Here is a 22,033-nt window from a genome sequence, read left to right as displayed (position 1 = left end):
AGCTGCTAGTAGGAACACCTACAATAGCTGCTCAGATTTTTTCAATACTTACCTCTAAAGAATGAAAACAGATAAACACATATACCACCTGGTGGAAACGAAAGCGAAACCACACTGTCCACAAAATTATTATATTTATTTTCATGCAATAAATACGACAATATTTAGAGAACGTATTTATTTATTTATTTTTATATACTCCAACTAGAGCGAATCAGTCTAATGTACTACGATCCCGGGAAGGAAAGGCCAAATCGAGCCGCAGGCTTCCCACAGCACACAAGGCCACGGTGGGACTTAACCAGCACAGTCTAATAACACAAAAACAGCTTGAAATAATATTTTACTTCAGCGATTCTGTGTGTGTGCGCGCGTATATATATATATATATATATATATATATATATATATATATATATATATCACACACACACACAGTGGTTTGCAGAAGTATTTCACCCCCCTGCAAACTTTTGTTGGTACCAGGTACAAATTATTTGTTTGAAAGGTCACAAAATTAGTGAAATGGTTTCAGCCTGTGTGTACTCAAATTGGTTTAACTGGCAGATAATTTCCCTCAGGTATACAAAGACTTTCAAGCTGCAACTCACAGTGATGCAACAAAGCAACCATGAAGATGAAGGAGCTTTCGAAACAAGTCAGGGATAAAGTGGTAGAGAGGCACAGAGCAGGAGAAGGGTACAAAAAAGCTCTGCAAATGTCCGTGATAGTCTCTGTGCGGTGATGCAGTATCAGACAGCTTGTTTCCTTATGACCGCCCCTATGTGATGCCAGGGGCAAGTATGACTATTCATGAGATACGCCTTTGTTTTTTTTAATCGGCTCGTCTCGGCTGTCGCTCCCACTCGGTCATTGAATGGTTTTCTCTGTTTTTTCCAGAGAAAAAACGACTAGAAACCCGTTTTTGCGTTTTTTTGACGATGTTGGACAGGGTCCGACAATGGACCGGATAGGAATAATTGCAATGGACCGCAAAGGGTTAAATCCGATTGAACATGCATTTCACTTGCTGAAGAGGAGACTGAAGTCAGAAACTCCCCAAAACAAGCAACAGCTAAAATGGCTGCAGTAAAGGTCTGGCAAAGCATCTCAAAAGGACGATACCAAGAGTTTGGTGATGTCAATGGGTCGCAGACTCACTGCTGTTAATGCATGCAAGGGATTTGCGACAAAATACTATTATTATTATTATTATTATTATTTGTTTATTTAGCAGACGCCTTTATCCAAGGTGACTTACAGAGACTAGGGTGTGTGAACTATGCATCAGCTGCAGAGTCACTTACAACTACGTCTCACCCGAAAGACGGAGCACAAGGAGGTTAAGTGACTTGCTTAGGGTCAAACAATGACTCAGTGGCTGAGGTGGGATTTGAACCGGGGACCTCTAGGGTTACAAGCCCTTTTCTTTACCCACTGGACCACACAGCCTCCCTAGCTAAATACTAGCTTTATTCTTCTATATTTGCTGTAAGCTGAATTGTCCCAATACTTATGCTCACATAAAATGGGGGGATGGAACTCTACAAGTGCTGTTATTCTTAGTTGGTGAAACATGTATGTCTTGAAACCACCAGAAATAAAAGGTGACATTCTGTACTTTTGCCTCATATTAATATTTTACTCGTATTTTCATATTGCCTGTGTACAGCAAAAATAGCAATTTTGACTTCTCTGTCCCAATACTTATGGAGGGCACTGTATATACTGAGCAATGTTTTAAATGTAATCCAATTTAAACTAAATCTGTGCATTGCAGTCATATCCCCCACATGTTTTAACTTCCTTTCTACACTGAGCATCAAAAGAAATGTATCACTTATATTTGGATAAAATTCACTAGCTGTGATCGAAAAATGACAAACTGTTTTAGAGCAGGTGCAGTGACTTTTTATTGTGCTGATTAACAACTGACATCACGAAGATGCTGCAAAATGATCCGTCGATCTTTGGCAGGTCTTGTGACTCTTGGTCTCCAGTTCATGGCCTGTCATTGACAGAGTGTGTCTGGTTGTACCGTCTCGCCAGGTTTGAAATTGCTGGCTGCGAGCACCCAAGACGACGAGCCACAGTACGCTGCCCTAGTCCAGCCTCCAACATGCCGACTGCACAAAGGTGCTGCTCTCTGACAGACATGGCATATTGGTTTTTTTCTGTGATTTTCTTTATTGCTTTTATTCAAACTTGCAATTCAACAGCTGAAATTACTCCATATCCAGTGTCCAAACAACTGTCTCACTAATTAAGTGATTAAGTGCATATGCTTCAGTCATAGTCACTCAAGCGTGTCATGGTCAAGGATGAATGATCGAGTGATTAAAAAGAAACCAAATATATTTCGTCAATGTCCATCATTTATATACCTTATTTTTTTTCGAAAATAATGTTATAATAGTGATAAGTTTCTTTTGATGATCGGTATACCATTAATAAGCTTAATGTGATATATTCTAGGATTGTCTGCATCATTTCAGTTAAGGCTGTGTGTGCGGGCGTGTATGTTTGTGAGCAATTTACTAGCTACATCACAGCTTGTTTGAGCTGCTGCAGTGGCTGCTTTGTGTGTGAGCAGACAGGCAGTGTCATATTTCAATTGACTGCTAGCCAGCGTGAGTCCAGTGTGAGCTTTGGACTTGTGTTATGTGCTTAGAGACTAAGATTTAATTTCTGACTTCTGTTTATTATTTGTGTATTTAATAAACTACTAACTACTGATTAAACATTTCTTGCGTCTAGCATGTGTATGTGTGTTCATAGTAAATCCTCGATCTTTGTAACACGTCAATTAACTATTATTGTTAAGAGAATTAAATCAACCCAGATAAACATTAAAATTATCAATTATTGAATTGTTCCTACACCTCTGCTATAGGTATACAGTGAGTTACTAGTTTGATTTGGAAATGGGGCGCAAGAGGAAAACAACGAGTATTGTGCTCAATACCCTGCCCGACAGCTGAAGTCTCCGCTGCAGGACAAAGCAGGCCCGTCTGTCTTGCCTTCCAGCAAGTCCAGGTGTGCTGAAGCAGGAGAGGGGCGGAGCTCAGACTCTGAATAAGAAGTGCAAGTTAGTTCTGTTCAACTATCTAATGTTTTGTTCTGTGCATATTTTCTCATTTATGCTATACCTTTATGCAATACACTTATATGCTGCGTTTTTTACGGTTTAAGACATTTTTTAAAATTTGTGTAGGATCTTTCTTTACAAGGTATAATAGCTCTGCTGTGATGGAACGTTATTTCAATTAGAATTTTGGTAACCATGGTTTTGTTGCACGTTAAATATGATAAAGGGGTTTCGTTAAACGAGATGTTTCTCAATGGCAATTTTTTTTAAAAGCATAAAAGTTTCACCCATTCTCTGTTTGAATTAAATAATAATAATAATAATAATAATAATAATAATAATAATAATAATAATAAATAGCAACCCTATTTATATTGTGTGTTTTACCGGTAATATTTCTCATAAATCGGCTTGGAAAAGCTTGGAAAATGGCTTTGTAGTACAGGTACTTGGTCTTTGTGAAGTGCGATTTTCTGAACTTGTACAATAAAATGTATGAAAATTGGATCTTAATTATGCATTTTCAAAGAAATTACCAGTGATGGTGGTTTAATTAGCCAGAGAGAGGGATATGTGGACGCTTACAAAACAGGCCACAGCAGCCAATGCTTCATTTGAGCTGCTAATACTGTTGACTTGTACATTCTGTTTCATTCATAGCTTGCACAGAGTATTATTTATTTATTTATTTATTTATTTAGCAGACGCCTTTATCCAAGGCGACTTAGAGACCAGGGTGTGTGAACTGTGCATCAGCTGCAGAGTCACTTACAACTATGTCTCACCTGAAAGATGGAGCACAAGGAGGTTAAGTGACTTGCTCAGGGTCACACAATGAGTCAGTGGCTGAGGTGGGATTTGAACCGGGGACCTCCTGGTTACAAGCCCTTTTCTTTAACCACTGGACCACACAGCCTCCTTATAGTGATACCTGCTACTTACTATCACAGCGACCCCTACTGTACCCTCGCGCACCACACTCTCATAAGAACTATGTTGTCTCAAATTCCAACATCCTACGAAGAAGTCTATGTCACAGCCTGAGTGAAGTACCCATTGCTATGTAAACCATCCGATATGATCTTCCAAGCAACGTGCCTGCCTGCTGGTCGACACCAATTAAAGCTGGGTATCTCCAAAAGAAATATGAGCAAGATCAAGTACTTTGTTCTAGAAACTGCCATTTCTCTACTAATTGAGTACACCTTCTGAGATAGATAAGAATTGGGTACTCGTGGTCTTGTAACTCCAGATGCATCAAGTGAAGTATCCTGTTCCTGCTTGCAAGATTGCGCTTCTGTTTGAACTCCCCATTGCTGACGTCACCACAACACATCTAGCTGCAACCCTGCTGCCTGCAACTTTACCTAGATTGCTCCAGTAAAAAACAAACTGTATAAATGGGTAATTGTATGTAAAAATGATGTGTAAAAAATAAATGTAATTGTATGTAAAAATAATGTGATAGCTTGTAACAATTTTAAGTCGCCCTGGATAAGGGTGTCTGCCAGGAAATAATAATAATAAATAATCTGTGGTGTGTGACCGAGTTTAATAAAAATACCCTGAATGTTTTTTTTTTTATTTATTTTTTGCCAAATCACACTTTTCTTTATGAAAGTTTGTTGTTTATAAATTGGATTTTTTTATACCATTTTATTTTTACAATGGAAAAGTGTCCTATATTTTATTTTTGTAACAATTCGTGTGCGAATCACTCAAAACATTGATTTGTGTTTGTTTGAATTAAAATTTAATCAACATAATAGGCCTTGGTGCCCAAGGGTTGGATTTAGGTTTTGCCCCCAAGAACTGCATTGGTGCCCCATTTCATGACCTTAACTTCATGCCCTGTTGTGTTGATGTTAAATTTTGACCAGGATTGATGGATCTGCACTCAATGGATATTACTCTATAGAGTCCATTGTGTGTATTCCTATTGCGATTATTTCCATTTGGCAGCAATAATTGTAATACAAGTTAAAACAAAATTAGTAGTTGGGATTAATTCCCTAGATAACTAAATTAAGTAAATATCCGCTACAATATTACTTGTACCATAGCAATTTATCAACACTTTCCAAATATATTGATAGTATTTTACTTTGTTTCAAATACAATTAAAAAAATGGTCAGTACAAAGCGTAATTTAACCAGGATTTGTATTTTTCATGAAATACGAAATAAAAAAACTGAAGAAAATTATAAGTTGAACAAATTAACGTTATCTGAAACTGTGTGGGAGCCCATGGTAGCTCAGCAACCTGCAAGATGCTGCCAATAATTAAAAGCTATGGCAATAGGGTTCCCGAGTGGTGCATCCGGTAAAGGCACTCCGCCCGGAGTGCAGGATGCGCCCTATAGCTTGGAGATCACCGGTTCGAATCCAAGCTATGCAAATACGGACCGTGGACAGGAGTTGCCAGGGGGCTGCGCACAATTGGCCATGCGCTGTCCAGGTGGGGTATTGGTTAGGTCGGCTGGGGAGTCCTTGGCTCGCCACACACCAGCGACACCTATGGCTTGCCAGATGCCTGCAGTCTGGCCAGTACGCAATTCTGAACAGCATGGTCCTCCGACGCTGCAAGTTCTGAATATGGCTGCTGGCGGGTTTGCACAGCGAAAAAAAACTGACGGCTGACAGCACTCGTTTCGGAGGACGCGAGTGCTCGCCTTAGTCTCTCTGGAGTTAGTTCGGCCAGGTTAAATAATTGGACATTCCAAAATTAAAACAAGAATGAATAAAAATGGTTTAAAAAAAATTATAATTATAATATATTATATATATATATATATATTATAATAATTATAATATATATATATATATATATATATATATATATATATATATATATATATATTATAATTATAATATATATATATATTATATATATATATATATATATATATATATATATATATATATATATATATATATAGATAGATAGACACACACGTATTCAGACCCCTGACCAATTCTCTCATATTACTGAATTACAAATGGTACACTGAAATTTCGTTCTGTTTGATATTTTATTTTAAAACACAAACTCAAAATCAATTATTGTAAGGTGACATTGGTTTTATGTTGGGAAATATTTAAGAAATAAAAATCTGAAATATCTTGCTTGCATAAGCATTCAACCCCCACACATTAATATTTGGTAGAGCCACCTTTCGCTGCAATAACAGCTTTAAGTCTTTTGCGGTAAGTATGTACCAGCTTTGCACACAGTATCGGAGTGATTTTGGCCCATTGTTCTTGGCAGATTTGCTCCAGGTTGTTCAGGTTGGTTGGACGACGCTTGTGGACCGCAATTTTCAAATAGTGCCACAGATTTTCAATGGGACTGAGATCAGGACTTTGACTGGGCCACTGTAGGACATTCACCTTTTTGTTCTTGAGCCACTCCAATGTTGCTTTGGCCTTGTGCTTGGGATCATTGTCCTGCTGAAAGGTGAATTTCCTCCCAAGCTTCAGTTTTTTAGCAGACTGAAGCAGGTTCTCTTGCAGTATTTCCCTGTATTTTGCTCCATCCATTCTTCCTTCAATTTTAACAAGATGCCCAGTCCCTGCTGAGGAGAAGCATCCCCACAGCATGATGCTGCCACCACCATACTTCACTGTAGGGATGGTGTGTCTTGAGGCATGGGCAGTGTTAGGTTTGCGCCACACATAGTGCTTTGCGTTTTGGCCAAAAAGCTCTATCTTGGTCTCATCTGACCACAAAACCTTTTCCCACATCGCAGCTGGGTCACTCTCGTGCTTTCTGGCAAACTCCAGACGTGCTAACAGATTGTACTTTTTGAGTAACGGCTTCTTTCTTGCCACCCTCCCATACAGGCCAGTGTTATGCAGAGCTCTTGATATGGTTGACTGGTGCACCATTACTCCACTCCCAGCCACTGAACTCTGTAGCTCCTTCAAAGTGATTGTTGGCCTCTCTGTGTGGCTTCTCTCACAAGTCTCCTTCTTGTTTGAGCACTGAGTTTTGAGGGACGGTCTTTTCTTGGCAGTGCCTGGGTGGTGTGATGCAGCTTCCACTTCCTGATTATTGATCCAACTGTGCTCACTGGGATATCCAAACACTTGGATATTATTTTGTACCCTTTCCCTAATCTATGCATTTGTATTACTTTATCTCTAACTTCTGCAGAATGCTCTTTGGTCTTCAATTTTCCTTCAGATTCACAGCCTGACCAATGATCCTTCAACAGTGGGGTTTTTATCCAGAAAATGTCAAAGCAACTTCAATGGTTCACAGGTGGAGGCCAAGGGTAAATGTGTCATAGTTAGGGCAATTTCTTTCATTGGTGTAAACTGGGAGCTTCCACAGCACAGGGGTTGAATACTTATGCAAGCAAGATATTTCAGTTTATTTCTTAAATATTTCCCAACATAAAACCAATGTCACCTTACAATAATTGATTTTGAGTTTCAGTGTTTTAAAATAAAACATCAAACAAAACGAAATTTCAATGTACCATTTGTAATTCAGTAATATGAGAGAATTGGTCAGGGGTCTGAATACTTTTGCAAGGCACTGTATATTTAGTTACAATCATGGACGCAACAACCTTGAAGGTTAATGGTTACATTTCTATTTCAGGGATCCAGGGTTATGATAATAACCTAACGTTCCCTATCAATTATGAAAACGTAACCTTTCCCTAATGGGCATAAATACCAAAGCTGTTGCAAGGCAATATTGCAGAGCAACTGGAATGCTACAAGGCTAAGCCAACAGTCACCTTGCGTGTTACAATTAGGAATCCCAGTACAAGTAGCTAGGGCTAAACAATTGAGGGAGAAACTCACCTCTGTGTCTATTTGTAAGGGTTAACCCTGAGGCCACCCTTAACCCTTTGCGGTCCATTGTCTGACTGGGTCCGACATTGCAATTATTCCTCACAGGTCCTTTGTCGGACTGGGTCCGACATCATTATAGCAACGCAATAAACGGGTGTCTAGTCGTTTTTTCGCCGGAAAAAGCCGAGAAAACCATTCAATTGCCGAGTGGGAGCGACAGGAGCCGAGACAAGTCGAAAAAAAAAATAAATAAATAAAAAGGCGTATCTCATGAATAGTCATACATGGTATCAGGTATCAGATAACGGGGGCGGTCTGAAGTAAACAAGTTGGCTGACTGAATCAGCGCACAGAAAACACGGACATTTGCAGAGCTTTTTTGAGATGTTATAGTAATAAAATAATGACTTGGATCGCATTATTGAGGAGTTTGGTGATAAAACGAGTGATCCGGAGATGATCGATCGGTATGTACGACTATTATTATTATTATTATTATTTATTTCTTACATAGGTGAACGCTATAGCAAACGAAAGGGTGGGGCGGGGCTGGAGATACCTAGTGAGTGCTTTGTTGATATGCAGGGCCATTTAAACCCGTTTGACTGTGGAAAAAAAATACTTTTAAAACAGCGCGTCTAAAATTAACTGCGCGTGTGAAAATTAATTAGACCTGGCGTGCCTGACGCGCAATTAATAAATGGACCGCAAAGGGTTAATACTCTAGTTCCAAAAAACAGGGTTTTGTGGATCCACGACCTAAACCTGTAGAACATAGTAAAAGGTATAGGTAGTAGCCACACTGCTGCATTGCAAATGTCATTGACAGATACACCCTGGAATAAAACCCACAAAAAAAATTGCCATACCCTTGAAGGAATGAGCAGTGAGCTTTCCTGGAGGGGACAGGACAAGTTGGCCAGCTCATTGACAGCCTCTGCCTAGACAGGGCTAGATCATGGGACTTTGTCCCAGAGCAGACAACACATCGTCTGGACTGCCCCCAACTTTTTATCCTGTCAAATAGCACACCAGGGCCCGCACTGGGTAGAGCGTATGGAGCTGCAGCTCACTGTCAGACTGGAAGGAGGTGGAAAGAAGTCTCCAAATCCACAGACTAGTTCACATGTAATGCCGAGATAGTGTTTGGCAAAAGGAAGGATCGGTACGGAGCATAACCCTTGTTCTGGCCTCTGTAGAAATTAAACAGGTTCTCACCAAGGAGATGCCCTGCATCTTGCTCACTAGCTATGCGTAGGTGATAGCAACCAAACAGTTGCTTGAGCGATAACATCTGAGCTCACCTGAATGCATAAGCTCAAATGGAGGCTTCAAGAGTGCATTGAGCACCACGTTACACCTCCATCGAGGAACAATGTCCTTCACAGGCAGCTGAAGCGCCTACCCACTTTTAAAATGGTTTTGCCCCACCAGGAAGCCGAGCTCCTGGAGAGACTGAATTAATTTTGATATGGCAAGCTGAAATAGCTGCCCAATAGACCTTTAAATGTAGAGGGGTATTTCCCCTCATCAAACAGGTCCTGCAAAAATTGTACCATAACTGCCATGGGACATGTCATGGGGTCAAAGCCCTTAGGCAAGCACTACAGCTGAAAAACTCCCCACTTGTCCCCATACTGGCTGAGCAGGTCACAGTGCTTGGGCAGTCTCCACGGCTGGCCGCTTATAAGCTGCATCAGGATTTAAACCAGTCCTCTGGGCCAATATGGGGCTACTAGAAGCACCTTGGCCCGGTGCCCGAATTTCTCCACACACAGCGGGAACAAAGCGAGTGGAGGGAAGGCATATAACAGTTGCCTTGGCCACTGCTGTACCAAGGCATCTACCACCAGCAGGACACTGTCTACTATTATGGAGAGCCAGAGGGGACAGTGGGTTGATTCTTAGGGAAGCTAGACGACATCTATCTCTGCTCCCCCGAGCCTCTCCCAAATGAGACTACCACCTCAGGGTTCATCTCCACTCTGAGCTGCTGGGACCCTCCTTAAGAAGAGGTCAGCTACCCAGTTCTTCCCCTCTGGGCAGAAGTACTGCCCGCAGCGAGTGTAGGTTCTTTGCATGATTCACCGTAAGCCCCAAACGTAGAAGGTGGCCGATGAACAGTAACGTGAGCATATGCCTGAGCTGGAGACTGGGCACAATGAACCAGTCTTCCAAATAATAGAGTACTCTGATACCTTAAAGTCTCAATGGGGCCAGAATAGCTTCCCTGCACCTCGAAAAGGCATGGAGTAGAGAGGCCAAAATGGCAAAACCTGTATGCTGTTCCCTGAAAAGCAAACCACAGGTACTTAAGTGTGACAGTTTTTATGGCGATATGGAAATAGGCGTCTTTGACATCTATCTTGTTCTTAGAACAGTTGGTTGTTTCATCAATATTCAACAAAAAACAAGTCTTCTTTAAAGTGCTGCATAATTTTCTTTTTAAATCCTTTGCCAACTCATGTGTTTGTTTTTGTTCCACACATCTTTGACATATGAAGTTAATGGAGTGCTTCTTTGTCCTCTGTAACTTGCTTGCTGAAATCAATTAGGAATAATGATAAAGCGACAAACAGTGTTCACTAACAAACACACACGGTATTAACTGCGGTATTATCTGCTATGGTTGGCTTTGGCACCTGGAAGGGTTTGGTTATTTAGTTGTGCTGCGAATAATTTCACATGTCATTTGTCATTAGTATGGTGATTACAAAATACCTTTTTGCCATTGCTTTCATACTTCAGCAGTTACACACAATGCAAAACACTGTTCAGGAATTACAAGTATTAGGCCCGCCTAGACTAACTAACCGTCCAGCGACAGTCAACAGACATGTAAGTATTGAAGAGGGCAATCAATATGAGAATGGTAATGAAAATGCATTCGCCACGTAGTGGCACATTATAAAACAGTACAACTAAAAATGGGTTAACACACCCCAATACATGTAGTAACATCAAGAAAACGTCCCTCAATTTCAGTTCCCCCAAAAAATCTAAGACAGAAAACTCCCACTCGTATAAATTTCAGGAGCTATACTTGCATCAATTTTCTTACTACTGATCACCAATGATGAATGTGATTTACAACTAAAAGCGATTAAGATACTGCTTTTCATTTCAGAAACAAGCTAGTTTCTCACTAATTTATAAAACCATGCAGTCTTTACTTCCATACCGAATTAAAAGAAATATACTTCACTTAACGTGTACTTAATCGGTATGAGAACTGTGTTGTTTGTAAATTCTTACCACAGATATTGAATTTGCACACAAACATGCACACACCTTCCTGGTAGAGTAGCTTAATCCATAAAAAATTCTCAAAACACTTGCACGGAGCAGTTTAAAATTTAAAATAACACAGCAATTAAGTTGTAAAACATTTCTCTTGCAACCCAGAACTATTTTTCAATAAAATGCATCTGTAAAACATTTATAATTGGGAGAGACCACCACCAAAATTGAGATCAAGTACGACAGTGGAACCAAGTGCGCCACTTCTATATGGAGTCCAAGATTATTTCAAGAAACTAATCATGTATGTACCTCCATGTCCATCGTAAACTGCAAACATTGCCGTTTCCTCATCCAGCTCGGGAATACAGTTATGGGCATCCTGCAAGTTAAAAATATCAATTCATGGGTTTGTTTTTGTACAGAAGTACACACACTAAAAAAGCAGTGAACTTTTATTCTTAAATCTTATTAAAGAAGACGTTCCCCTGCTGTATTAAATGCTATTTAAACTGAAATTATGTTCTGGTATGACTTTTTTACTTGGATCCAGTCCCATTCCTTGAATATGTAAATAGAAGAAACAAAAAATGTAAAATTAAAATAGCATTTAATACGGGGAGCAGAATATATATATATATATTTTTTTTTTTTTTAAATAGAGATTTTAGCTCTCGATCAACAAATTCATTCATAAAAACACAAGTAGCCTGTTTGTTAGTACACTACCCAAAAGAGGTGGGGGGCAGGGGCAAGTATTAAAACAAATCCTAAAACAGAAAAACTGCGTACAGCCCAGTAAATTCCTAAAAGTTATCTGGCATGCCCCACTGGAAAACGTACTGGTGTTAGGCTGCACCACATAACTACGGTATACTGTGCCATGCCGCAAGGTACCGCAGATTAGATGGGAGCATGGGAAGCTTTCCACTGAACCACAATATTCTGTTAATGCGCTCATCATTGCTTAAACTTTGTATATAAAAACACCTTTGTATGCAGCAGACCCAGCATGGCAGAAATCCTGTTGCCAGGTTGCCATTTGCAACCTAAATATACCTGATGGCAATATATCCTTGCTGTAAACCTAGGATACAAGCATGTTTAGATAAACAAGTGCAACCGTAGAAGGCTGCGAGTGGCTCAGTGAGCTCTACTTGGGAGTGTTCTAACAGCTGGAATTCATTCACCTCCAACATGAATGTGAAATAAAATCTTTAGTATTCTTTGAAAGCAAAATTTCAGATCTATAGGCATTCACCGCATACTACATTTAAGACACCTTTATCTTGTTTGTTTTAAATTGTGTATTATTTGTTTATTCATTTTTTGATGATCAAATTTTTACAGCACAAAATCACCACCATTATACAGTAATGCACAATTTTTTTCCCCCAGTTTGGCTCTCAGCCGCTGCGCCACTCCAAGTCTCCATATTTATTCTGGCAGTCTATTTCGAACATAATTATCGTTCAAATGACAACCACAGCCATACAGGAAGTCTATGAGGAAGGAGCCAGCACTGTACTATCAATTTCTTTGTTGCTGTCAGTCCAGCAAGCTACAATTATTTGAAGTCTCAAATCATCATTAAAAGTAGTAGTACCATTGGATCTTCCAATTATGTCACACAGTATAGAGGTCACTTGGCCCCAAAAAGAACTAACTTCTGGACATTCCCTGATCATTGTTCATTAAGGTGCCAAAGTGGGTCTGAGGGGATTTCTACACTTGGAAATTAATTAGCCGATGATTAGGATTTCTTGGACACATTAAATATATTGTCCCAGATCTCATTCCAATCAATCAACCCATACTCTGAGGTTCGATTTTTTTCCCATACTTTGATAATAGCCAGCTGCTTATATGAAGCTTTTAGAAGTTGTTAGTGTATCGCAGAGACCAGCCCCCTAGTGGCAGTTCCTGAGACCCAGTCTATTGCAGGTTGCATTAAGTTCTGACCCCCAGAAAACCCCATAAGCGTGCAAAGCAGAGCGCAGTCTAAGATAGAAGAAAAAAAGATGATCCTGGTAAATTGAAAATTTATGTCAAATCCTGGAAACAAATAAGCCCATCCTTATCATATGTCACTAAGTGTGTTGATGCCTTTTTTAGACCATGGTTTGAATTAAAGGGTTGATTACCCAACATGAGCACTTTATCACTTGCTTACGATTGTAAGTCGCCCTGGATAAGGGCGTCTGCTAAGAAATGAATAATAAAAAATAATAATATTATGCCAGATAGGTGAGTGTTGGTGCCATTTAGTTTTTTGCTATATACCTTATGCTTTTCTACAGCCCTTCAGTTTGGTATTGTATTTGCAACGATAGGACCAAAGGGTAGTGCACATATTTTGTTTGCGAGACCTACAAATAAAGTATCTTGTAGTCTAATGGGAAAAACGAATGCTTCCTCGATTTCTCTCCAGGGAACTGCAGACAGTGGATTTATCCATATTTTTAGTGGGCATAACTGAAAAAAGTGTGGGACTGCTAGGTCTCCATCCATTTTGGTGCGCTGTAGTGTATTCAGTTTGATTTGTGGGTGCTTGCCATTCCACAGAAATTCAGAATTACAGGAGTGAGGTTTTTTTGTATCTTGTGCATGTACTTGATTATTACGAGTACAGCGTACAAACAAGCTGAAAGGTATATGTTTGTATGTATGTAATGAATACTGACGAAACAGACAAAAGAAATGTATTGATTACAATTAACTATTTACACACACAGAGAGAGAGAGAGAGAGAGAGAGAGAGATGAATAAATCATATGCAGGTAAACAGGTTGTGGGGCAGAGGCAGTGAGAGTGTCTAATGCTTCAGCAAATGACACTCCTTGAAACATGGAGCAATGCACAGAGCTTGGCACCGCCTCTTTGCTGGATGCCTGTCACTTGATGGTGATGGTAAATATTCTTCACTGACATCAATGGAAGAATTGTATGTATTTTAATTTAAATCTGAATTCAGTATTATGTCGAATACTTCTCAGGGAGCAATTTTCGTTGGTTTACAGACATGGTTGACATTTTTTGTGACTGGTTTTATTGTATGTAATTCAGGTCAATATCTGGCAGAAGGCACAAGAGACCAATAAATTGTGTTACAGAATCCTTGTGCTACAATATCACGTTATCAAGAGTTTTGTAGGCTTAGTAATTCAAGTTTAAAAGTTGCAGAACGTACCAGAACGTTCATACTCCGTGGGGACCAGAGAGAAGTGAACGTACCGGTACGTTTGTACTACTCAAAGGGTTAAAAGAATAAATCTTAGTCCAGTAGGTAGCCTGTTGGGGGGTGGGGGGGCAATGGAATCATATAACTAATAAAATGAATTTGTGGCAGGCCATTCATCTGAAATGTAGGAATGCGCTGTCACTCACTAGTTGGGGTGGGTTTAAAGTATTCAGAACAGATCAATGATAGATGCAAGTCAGGAAGGCGGGACATTGCCCAGCAGTACTGGGAAATGCATTTATTATTATTTTTATAGTCGGTTTTATTTTTTAATGGAAAAATGATAAAGTCAACACGAATTTATTAACCATTTCCATAGTTTTTCCGGGGTTTTCTGGGGTTTATTGTTGGTGTTTTATCGGTTAAAACCGAAAATCAGAAGCCTTAAATTAGGCTTCCAGGCCAGAATTATTATTATTATTATTATTATTATTATTATTCTGCTTCCAAGCCAAAGCCTGGGGAAGACTATTGTTATTGCTGTGTTTATTATTAGGCTTCCAAGCCAAAGGCTGGGGAAGCCTATTTGTTATTGCTGTGTTTATTAGAGTGTTACAACTGTATAAGCAGCTTTTCTGCTGTAATGTTTGTCTACTTAAAATAACCTAATAAGAACTGTACACATACTGACACACACACACACTACATATTAGAACAAGAAACAAAATATCACTGTACTTGGCATTAACCAGCAGGAAGAAAATATGTTTGGTCTTTAACTAGAGGGTGGTGCAAGTTTGCCCTCTTGTGGTGAAATTTAGAATGCAGACTTAGGTGAAATGATATATATATATATATATATATATATATATATATATATATATATATATATATATATATATATATATATATATATATATATATATATATATATATATATATATATATATATATATATATATATATATATATATATATATATATATATATATATATATATATATAGATATAGATATAGATATAGATATAGATATATACACACTACCAGTTTTAGAACACCCCCATTTTTCCAGTTTTTATTGAAATTTAAGCAGTTCAAGTCCAGTGAATAACCTGAAATGGTACAAAGGTAAGCGGTAAACTGCCAGAGGTTAAAAAAAAAGTTTAGGTTACCAAAAACTGAAAAATAATGTACATTTCAGAGTTATACAAAAAGGCCTTTTTCAGGGAACAAGTAATGGGTTAACAACTTATAGCTGTTCTGCAGCAATGGAAGTAAATTAAGCCTTGAAAGTTGTTGCTAACAATTCCTACAGGTGTCCCAACTTTTGTTGATTACTTACAAACCCTCCGTCTGTATAAAAGCAGTGTTGGAACAGACTGTGTTACTACACCCTCTTAAGCATTATTTGGACAGTATTGTACTGCAGGAAGGAGTATATTGCTCTCATAATGGCGAGAAAAAGGCAATTAACAAAGGAAGACAGACAGACCATTATAACCCTTAAAAGGGTAGGTCTTTCCTTTAGAGAAATTGCAAAGAAAGCCAAGGTGTCAGTGAGTACAGTTTCCTACACCATCAAAAGGCACTTGGAAACTGGAGGAAACTCTGACAGGAAGAGGTCTGGCAGACCCAAAGCCACAACAGAATCAGAAGACAAGTTTCTGAGAGTAAACAGCTTGCGTGATAGGTGGCTCACATGACAACAGCTTCAACCACAGCTTAACACTGGTCGAAGTAAGCAAGTCTCAGTTTCAACTGTGAAGAGAAGACTTTGAGCTGCAGGTATGACAGGTCGAGTGGCAGTAAGAAAGCCATTGCTAAGATGGCAAAATAAGAAAAAGAGGCTTGCCTGGGGCATGAAGCACTGCCAGTGGACTACTGAAGACTGGAAGAAGGTCTTATGGACCGATGAATCAAAATTTGAAATCTTCGGTGCGTGACACCAACTGTCAAACATGGAGGAGGAAGCGTGATGGTCTGGGGCTCTTTTGCTGGATCCAGCGTCGGCGATTTGCACAGAGTGAGTGGCACCCTGAACCAAAACTGCTACCACAGCATTTTGCAGCGCCATGCAATACCCTCTGGTATACGCCTAGTTGGTCAGGGGTTCATCCTACAGCAAGATAATGACCCAAAACATACCTCCAGGCTATGTCAGAACTACCTTAGAAGAAAAGAACAAGACGGTAGGCTTCAAATCATGGAATGGCCAGTAGTCTCCAGAAGGGTGAAAGCAAAGCAACCTACAAGTGCAACACATTTGTGGGAACTCCTGCAACAGTGTTGGGAAGAACGTTCCGAACAATATTCGATTTCCATTGTAGAAAGAATGCCACGAATGTGGTTCGGCTGTTATATCTGCAAAAGGTGGCTACTTTGATGAGTCAAAAATTTAGATTAAATTTTGTTAAACAAAATGATTCCATGATTTCTTTTTTATCTCCAATTGTTTATTTGTTCTATGCTTTAATTTCAGAGTACATTGAGACATTAAACTGCGTAAATTTCAATAAAAACTGGAAAAATGGAAGTGTTCTAAAACTTTTGACCGGTAGTGTATATATACAGACGTGCTCAAATTTGTTGGTACCCTTACAGCTCATTGAAATAATGCTTCATTCCTCCTGAAAAGTGATGAAATTAAAAGCTATTTTATCATGTATACTTGCATGCCTTTGGTATGTCATAGAATAAAGCAAAGAAGCTGTGAAGAGAGATGAATTATTGTTTATTCTACAAAGATATTCTAAAATGGCCTGGACACATTTGTTGGTACCCCTTAGAAAAGATAATAAATAATTGGATTATAGTGATATTTCAAACTAATTGGTTTCTTTAAAATTAGTATCACACATGTCTCCAATCTTGTAATCAGTCATTCAGCCTATTTAAATGGAGAAAAGTAGTCACTGTGCTGTTTGGTATCATTGTGTGCACCACACTGAACATGGACCAGAGAAAGCAAAGGAGAGAGTTGTCTGAGGAGATCAGAAAGAAAATAATAGACAAGCATGGTAAAGGTAAAGGCTACAAGACCATCTCCAAGCAGCTTGAGGTTCCTGTGACAACAGTTGCAAATATTATTATTAAGAAGTTTAAGGTCCATGGAACTGTAGCCAACCTCCCTGGGTGCGGCCGCAAGAGGAAAATCGACACCAGAGTGAACAGAAGGATAGTGCGAATGGTAGAAAAAGAACCAAGGATAACTGCCAAAGAGATACAAGCTGAACGCCAAGGTGAAGGTACGTCAGTTTCTGATCGCACCATCCGTCGCCTTTTGAGCGAAAGTGGGCTCCATGGAAGAAGACCCAGGAGGACTCCACTTTTGAAAGAAAAACATAAAGCCAGACTGGAATTTGCTAAAATGCATATTGACAAGCCACAATCCTTCTGGGAGAATGTCCTTTGGACAGATGAGTCAAAACTGGAGCTTTTTGGCAAGTCACATCAGCTCTATGTTCACAGACAAGAAAATGAAGCTTTCAAAGAAAAGAACACCATACCTACAGTGAAACATGGAGGAGGCTCGGTTATGTTTTGGGGCTGCTTTGCTGCGCCTGGCACAGGGTGCCTTGAATCTGTGCAGGGCACAATGAAATCTCAAGACTATCAAGGCATTCTTGAGCGAAACATACTGCCCAGTGTCAGAAAGCTCTGTCTCAGTCGCAGGTCATGGGTCCTCCAACAGGGTAATGACCCAAAACACACAGCTAAAAGCACCCAAGAATGGATAAGAACAAAACATTGGACTATTCTGAAGTGGCCTTCTATGAGTCCTGATCTGAATCCTATCGAACATCTATGGAAAGAGCTGAAACTTGCAGTCTGGAGAAGGCACCCATCAAACCTGAGACAGCTGGAGCAGTTTGCTCAGAAAGAGTGGGCCAAACTACCTGTTAACAGGTGCAGAAGTCTCATTGAGAGCTACAGAAAACGTTTGATTGCAGTGATTGCCTCTAAAGGTTGTGCAACAAAATATTAGGTTAGCGGTCCCATCATTTTTGTCCATGCCATTTTCATTTGTTTTCTTATTTACAATATTATGTTGAATAAAAAATCAAAAGCAAAGTCTGATTTCTATTAAATATGGAATAAACAATGGTGGATGCCAATTACTTTTGTCAGTTTCAAGTTATTTCAGAGAAAATTGTGCATTCTTCGTTTTTTGTGGAGGGGTACCAACAAATTTGAGCACGTCTGTATGTATAATATATATATATATATATTATATATATATATATATATAAATAAATAAAAAACACACACACCCCAACAACAAACATACAACACACACGTCTATCTCAAAACTTAGTACAAACGCATTCAATAGGGAAAACGTTATCACAACCCTGGTTCCCGGAAATAGAAATGTATCCATTACCTCATGGGTATTAATCCTTTGATACCGTCTAACCTGAAATCGATATTCCAAAGCTGCATGTAGTGCCCATGATGCAGTTGTGCCTGTCCCCTAACGTTCCCTTTCAAGTACAAAATGTAACCATTACTTCATGGATAGACATACCAAAGCTGTCGCAAGGAATATTGCAGACCAAGTGAAAAGCTACAAGGCTCGCCTCTAATTTCATGCTGTAAGGGTCGAGCTCGAGGAAGCCCTTAACACACTTGTTCCAAACCAAGGGTTTTGTGGATCCACGACATTCAGCCGATAGAACCGCGTAAAAAAGGTGGGGCGTAGCCAACTCTGCAGCATCGCAAATGTCTCTGACAGATGCGCCTTGGAATAAAGCCCACGAAACTGCCATGCCCCTGGTAGAATGGGCAGTGAGCTTCTCTGGAGGGGGCAAGTTGGCTCGTTCATATGCAGTCTGAACCGTATCTAATCCATCTTGATAGCCTCTTTAGACACAGCTTTCCCCATGGGACTTAGCCCCATAACAGATACTGTTCAGACTCCAACTTTTGGTCTTGTCCACATAATACGCTAGTGTCCGCGCCGGGCAAAGAGTATGGAGCTGCCGCTCTCTATCAGACTGGAAAAGAGGCGGATGAAAAGCCTCAAGCTCCACCGTGTGCATAATGTGGAATTCCAAGGAGGAGCTGTATCACGGATGAAAACAGTCTCCTGGGCCAATAAGGGGCTATTAATAACACCCTGGCCCAGTCTTGCCTGATCTTTTCTAAGCACAGCGGGAGCATGGCGAGTGGAGTAAAGGCATACAGAAGCTGCCTCGTCCACTGGTGTGCCAAGGCATCTATTGCCTGCGGGGATCCCGGCTCCCGTTATTGAGAACCAAATGGGCAATGGGTCGATTCTTGGGAGGCAAACAGGTCCACCTGTGCTCTCCTGAACAGTTTCCAAATGAGGGCTCACCACTTCTGGGTGAAGCCTCGATTCTGAGGCACTGGGGACTGTCCTTGAATGAAGGTCCACTGCCCAATTCGTCACCTCAGGAAGAAGATGTACTGCCCGCAGTGAGCAAAGGTAACGGTGCGCCCAAAGCAACAGCCTGCGTGCAACCCGGTGGAGACTGGTGGACTTGAGGCCGCCCTGGTGGTTTATGTATGCCACCACAGTAGTGTTGTCCGTCCGGACAAACACATGTACCTCCTGTAAAAAATTCTGCAAGGCTAGAAACAGTTCCAGAATACTCCATAGTATACGCTATACTTCTTGCGCTACCCTGCCATTCTACACGGCACCCCAGCCGAGACTGGACGCATCTGTGATGATAACCTCCCTTCTTGTAACACTGTCCAGCGCTATGCCTAAGAGTAGGTGAGCAGGCTGTGTCTGCAGGCACTATCCTGGTGGACAGTGCCAAGACACTGTCAGCAGATGGCCGCGGTTCAATGCGGGCTGAAAAACTCTGTTGAACCAGCCTTGGAGAGAGCACATGTGCAGAAGACCCAAAGGGGAAGGTCTGGGAAGCTGCTGCAATCAAGCCCAAAAGCCACTGAAACATCACTATTGTGAGCTTCTTGCCACGCTGAAAAGCTTCAGACAAGCGGCTATTCTCTGCACTCTGTCTTCCTACAGAGTGGACAACATAGTCTTAGAATCCAGACACACTCCTAAATAGGAGCTGTCTATGAAGGTGTGAGCTGGCAAATTGCATAGTTCACCGACAGACCCAGCCGGAACACGTGATCTGTGATAAGTTTCGTGTGAGCCCCTGCCTGCGCTGTAGATTGAGCACAAATGAGCCAATCATCCAGGTAATTGAGCACTCTGATGCCCATGAGTCTCAATGGGGCCAGAATAGCCTCCATGCACTTTGAAAATGTACAGGAGGCTAAAGAGAAGCCGAATGGTAGAACCCGAAACTCGTACGCTGTCCCTTAGAAAGCGAACCTGAAGTACTCCTTCTGCCCTGATTTTATTGGGACGTGAAAGTAAGCGTCTTTCAAATACACCGTAGTGAACTGTAGTGGCCTTATTGACTGCAACAACTGCTGCATGGTTAAGTTGCAGTTATTGGTCAAGTACTGATTAGAGGAGAAACCTCAAAATGGAGCAAGGTAACCAGTGGTGTACCACAGGGATCAGTATTAGGTCCTCTGCTATTCCTAACCTACATTAATGACTTAGATTCTGGTATAGTAAGCAAACTTGTTAAATTTGCAGACGACACAAAAATAGGAGGAGTGGCAAACACTGTTGCAGCAGCAAAGGTCATTCAAAATGATCTAGACAGCATTCAGAACTGGGCAGACACATGGAAAATGATATTTAATATAGAAAAGTGTAAGGTACTGCACGTAGACAATAAAAATGTGCATTATAAATATATGGGAGATACTAAAATTGAAGAAGGAATCTATGAAAAAGACCTAGGAGTTTATGTTGACTCAGAAATGTCTTCATCTACACAATGTGGGGAAGCAATAAAAAAGTTCAACAAGATACTCTGATACATAGTGAAAAGTGTTGAATTTAAATCAAGGGAAGTAATGTTAAAACTGTACAATGCATTAGTAAGACCTCATCTAGAATACTGTAGTCAGTTCTGGTCACCTTGCTACAAAAAGGATATTGCTGCTCTACACAGAGTACAAAGAAGAGCGACCAGAATTATTCCGGGTTTAAAAAAGGCATGTCACATGCAGACAGGCTTAAAGAATTGAATCTATTCAGTCTTGAACAAGGACCACTACCCGGCGATCTGAGTCAAGCATTCAAAATTCTAAAAGGTATTGACAATCTCAACCCAAGGGACTTTTTTGACCTGAAAATAGAAACAAGGCACAAATGGAGATTAGATAAAAGGGGCATTCAGAACAGAAAATAGGAGGCACTTTTTTTTTTTTACAGAGAATTATGAGGGTCTGGAACCAACTCCCCCGTAATGTTGTTGAAGCTGACACCCTGGGATCCATCAAGAAGCTGCTTGATGAGAGTCTGGAATCAATAAGCGACTAACAACCAAATGAGCAAGATGGGCTGAATGGCCTCCTCTCGTTTGTAAATTCTTATGTTCTTATGAAAACTTGATCATGTGCGCGGCCTCGTTTTCACTCATGCAATTTTCCAGAAACCTTGCGCAAACAATATCTTCAGTTTCATATAAATTGTCGGCGTCCGAGTATCGCCAAGCACTAGTAGTTGTTTTGCAAAATAGTTTTAAATGCGACCACATACCAGAGAAATATTTATATTCACGATTTGCCACACATCATTATGGATTGCCTTGTAAATACTGTATTACAAAATTATAACAAAATGTTCAGATCAGCTGAATAACTCTG

The 22,033-nt window shown here is 40.2% G+C and overlaps 1 protein-coding gene across 1 annotated transcript in view; it reads right to left on the bottom strand.

Moving 5' to 3' along the window:
• Positions 1-22,033, bottom strand: part of ppm1g (protein phosphatase, Mg2+/Mn2+ dependent, 1G) — a 112,786-nt gene that overhangs the window by 66,753 nt on the left and 24,000 nt on the right. Inside the window, exon 2 of the mRNA XM_034005287.3 lies at positions 11,451-11,520. Within this exon, the coding sequence (XP_033861178.1) occupies positions 11,451-11,520 (70 nt within the window). The remainder of the gene's footprint in view (positions 1-11,450; positions 11,521-22,033) is intronic.

This window comes from Acipenser ruthenus, chromosome 5, assembly GCF_902713425.1.
Source record: "Acipenser ruthenus chromosome 5, fAciRut3.2 maternal haplotype, whole genome shotgun sequence".
NCBI lineage: Eukaryota > Metazoa > Chordata > Actinopteri > Acipenseriformes > Acipenseridae > Acipenser > Acipenser ruthenus.
The sequence above is the reverse complement of the archived record's forward strand: the minus strand, read 5'-3'. Positions and strand labels throughout refer to the sequence as shown.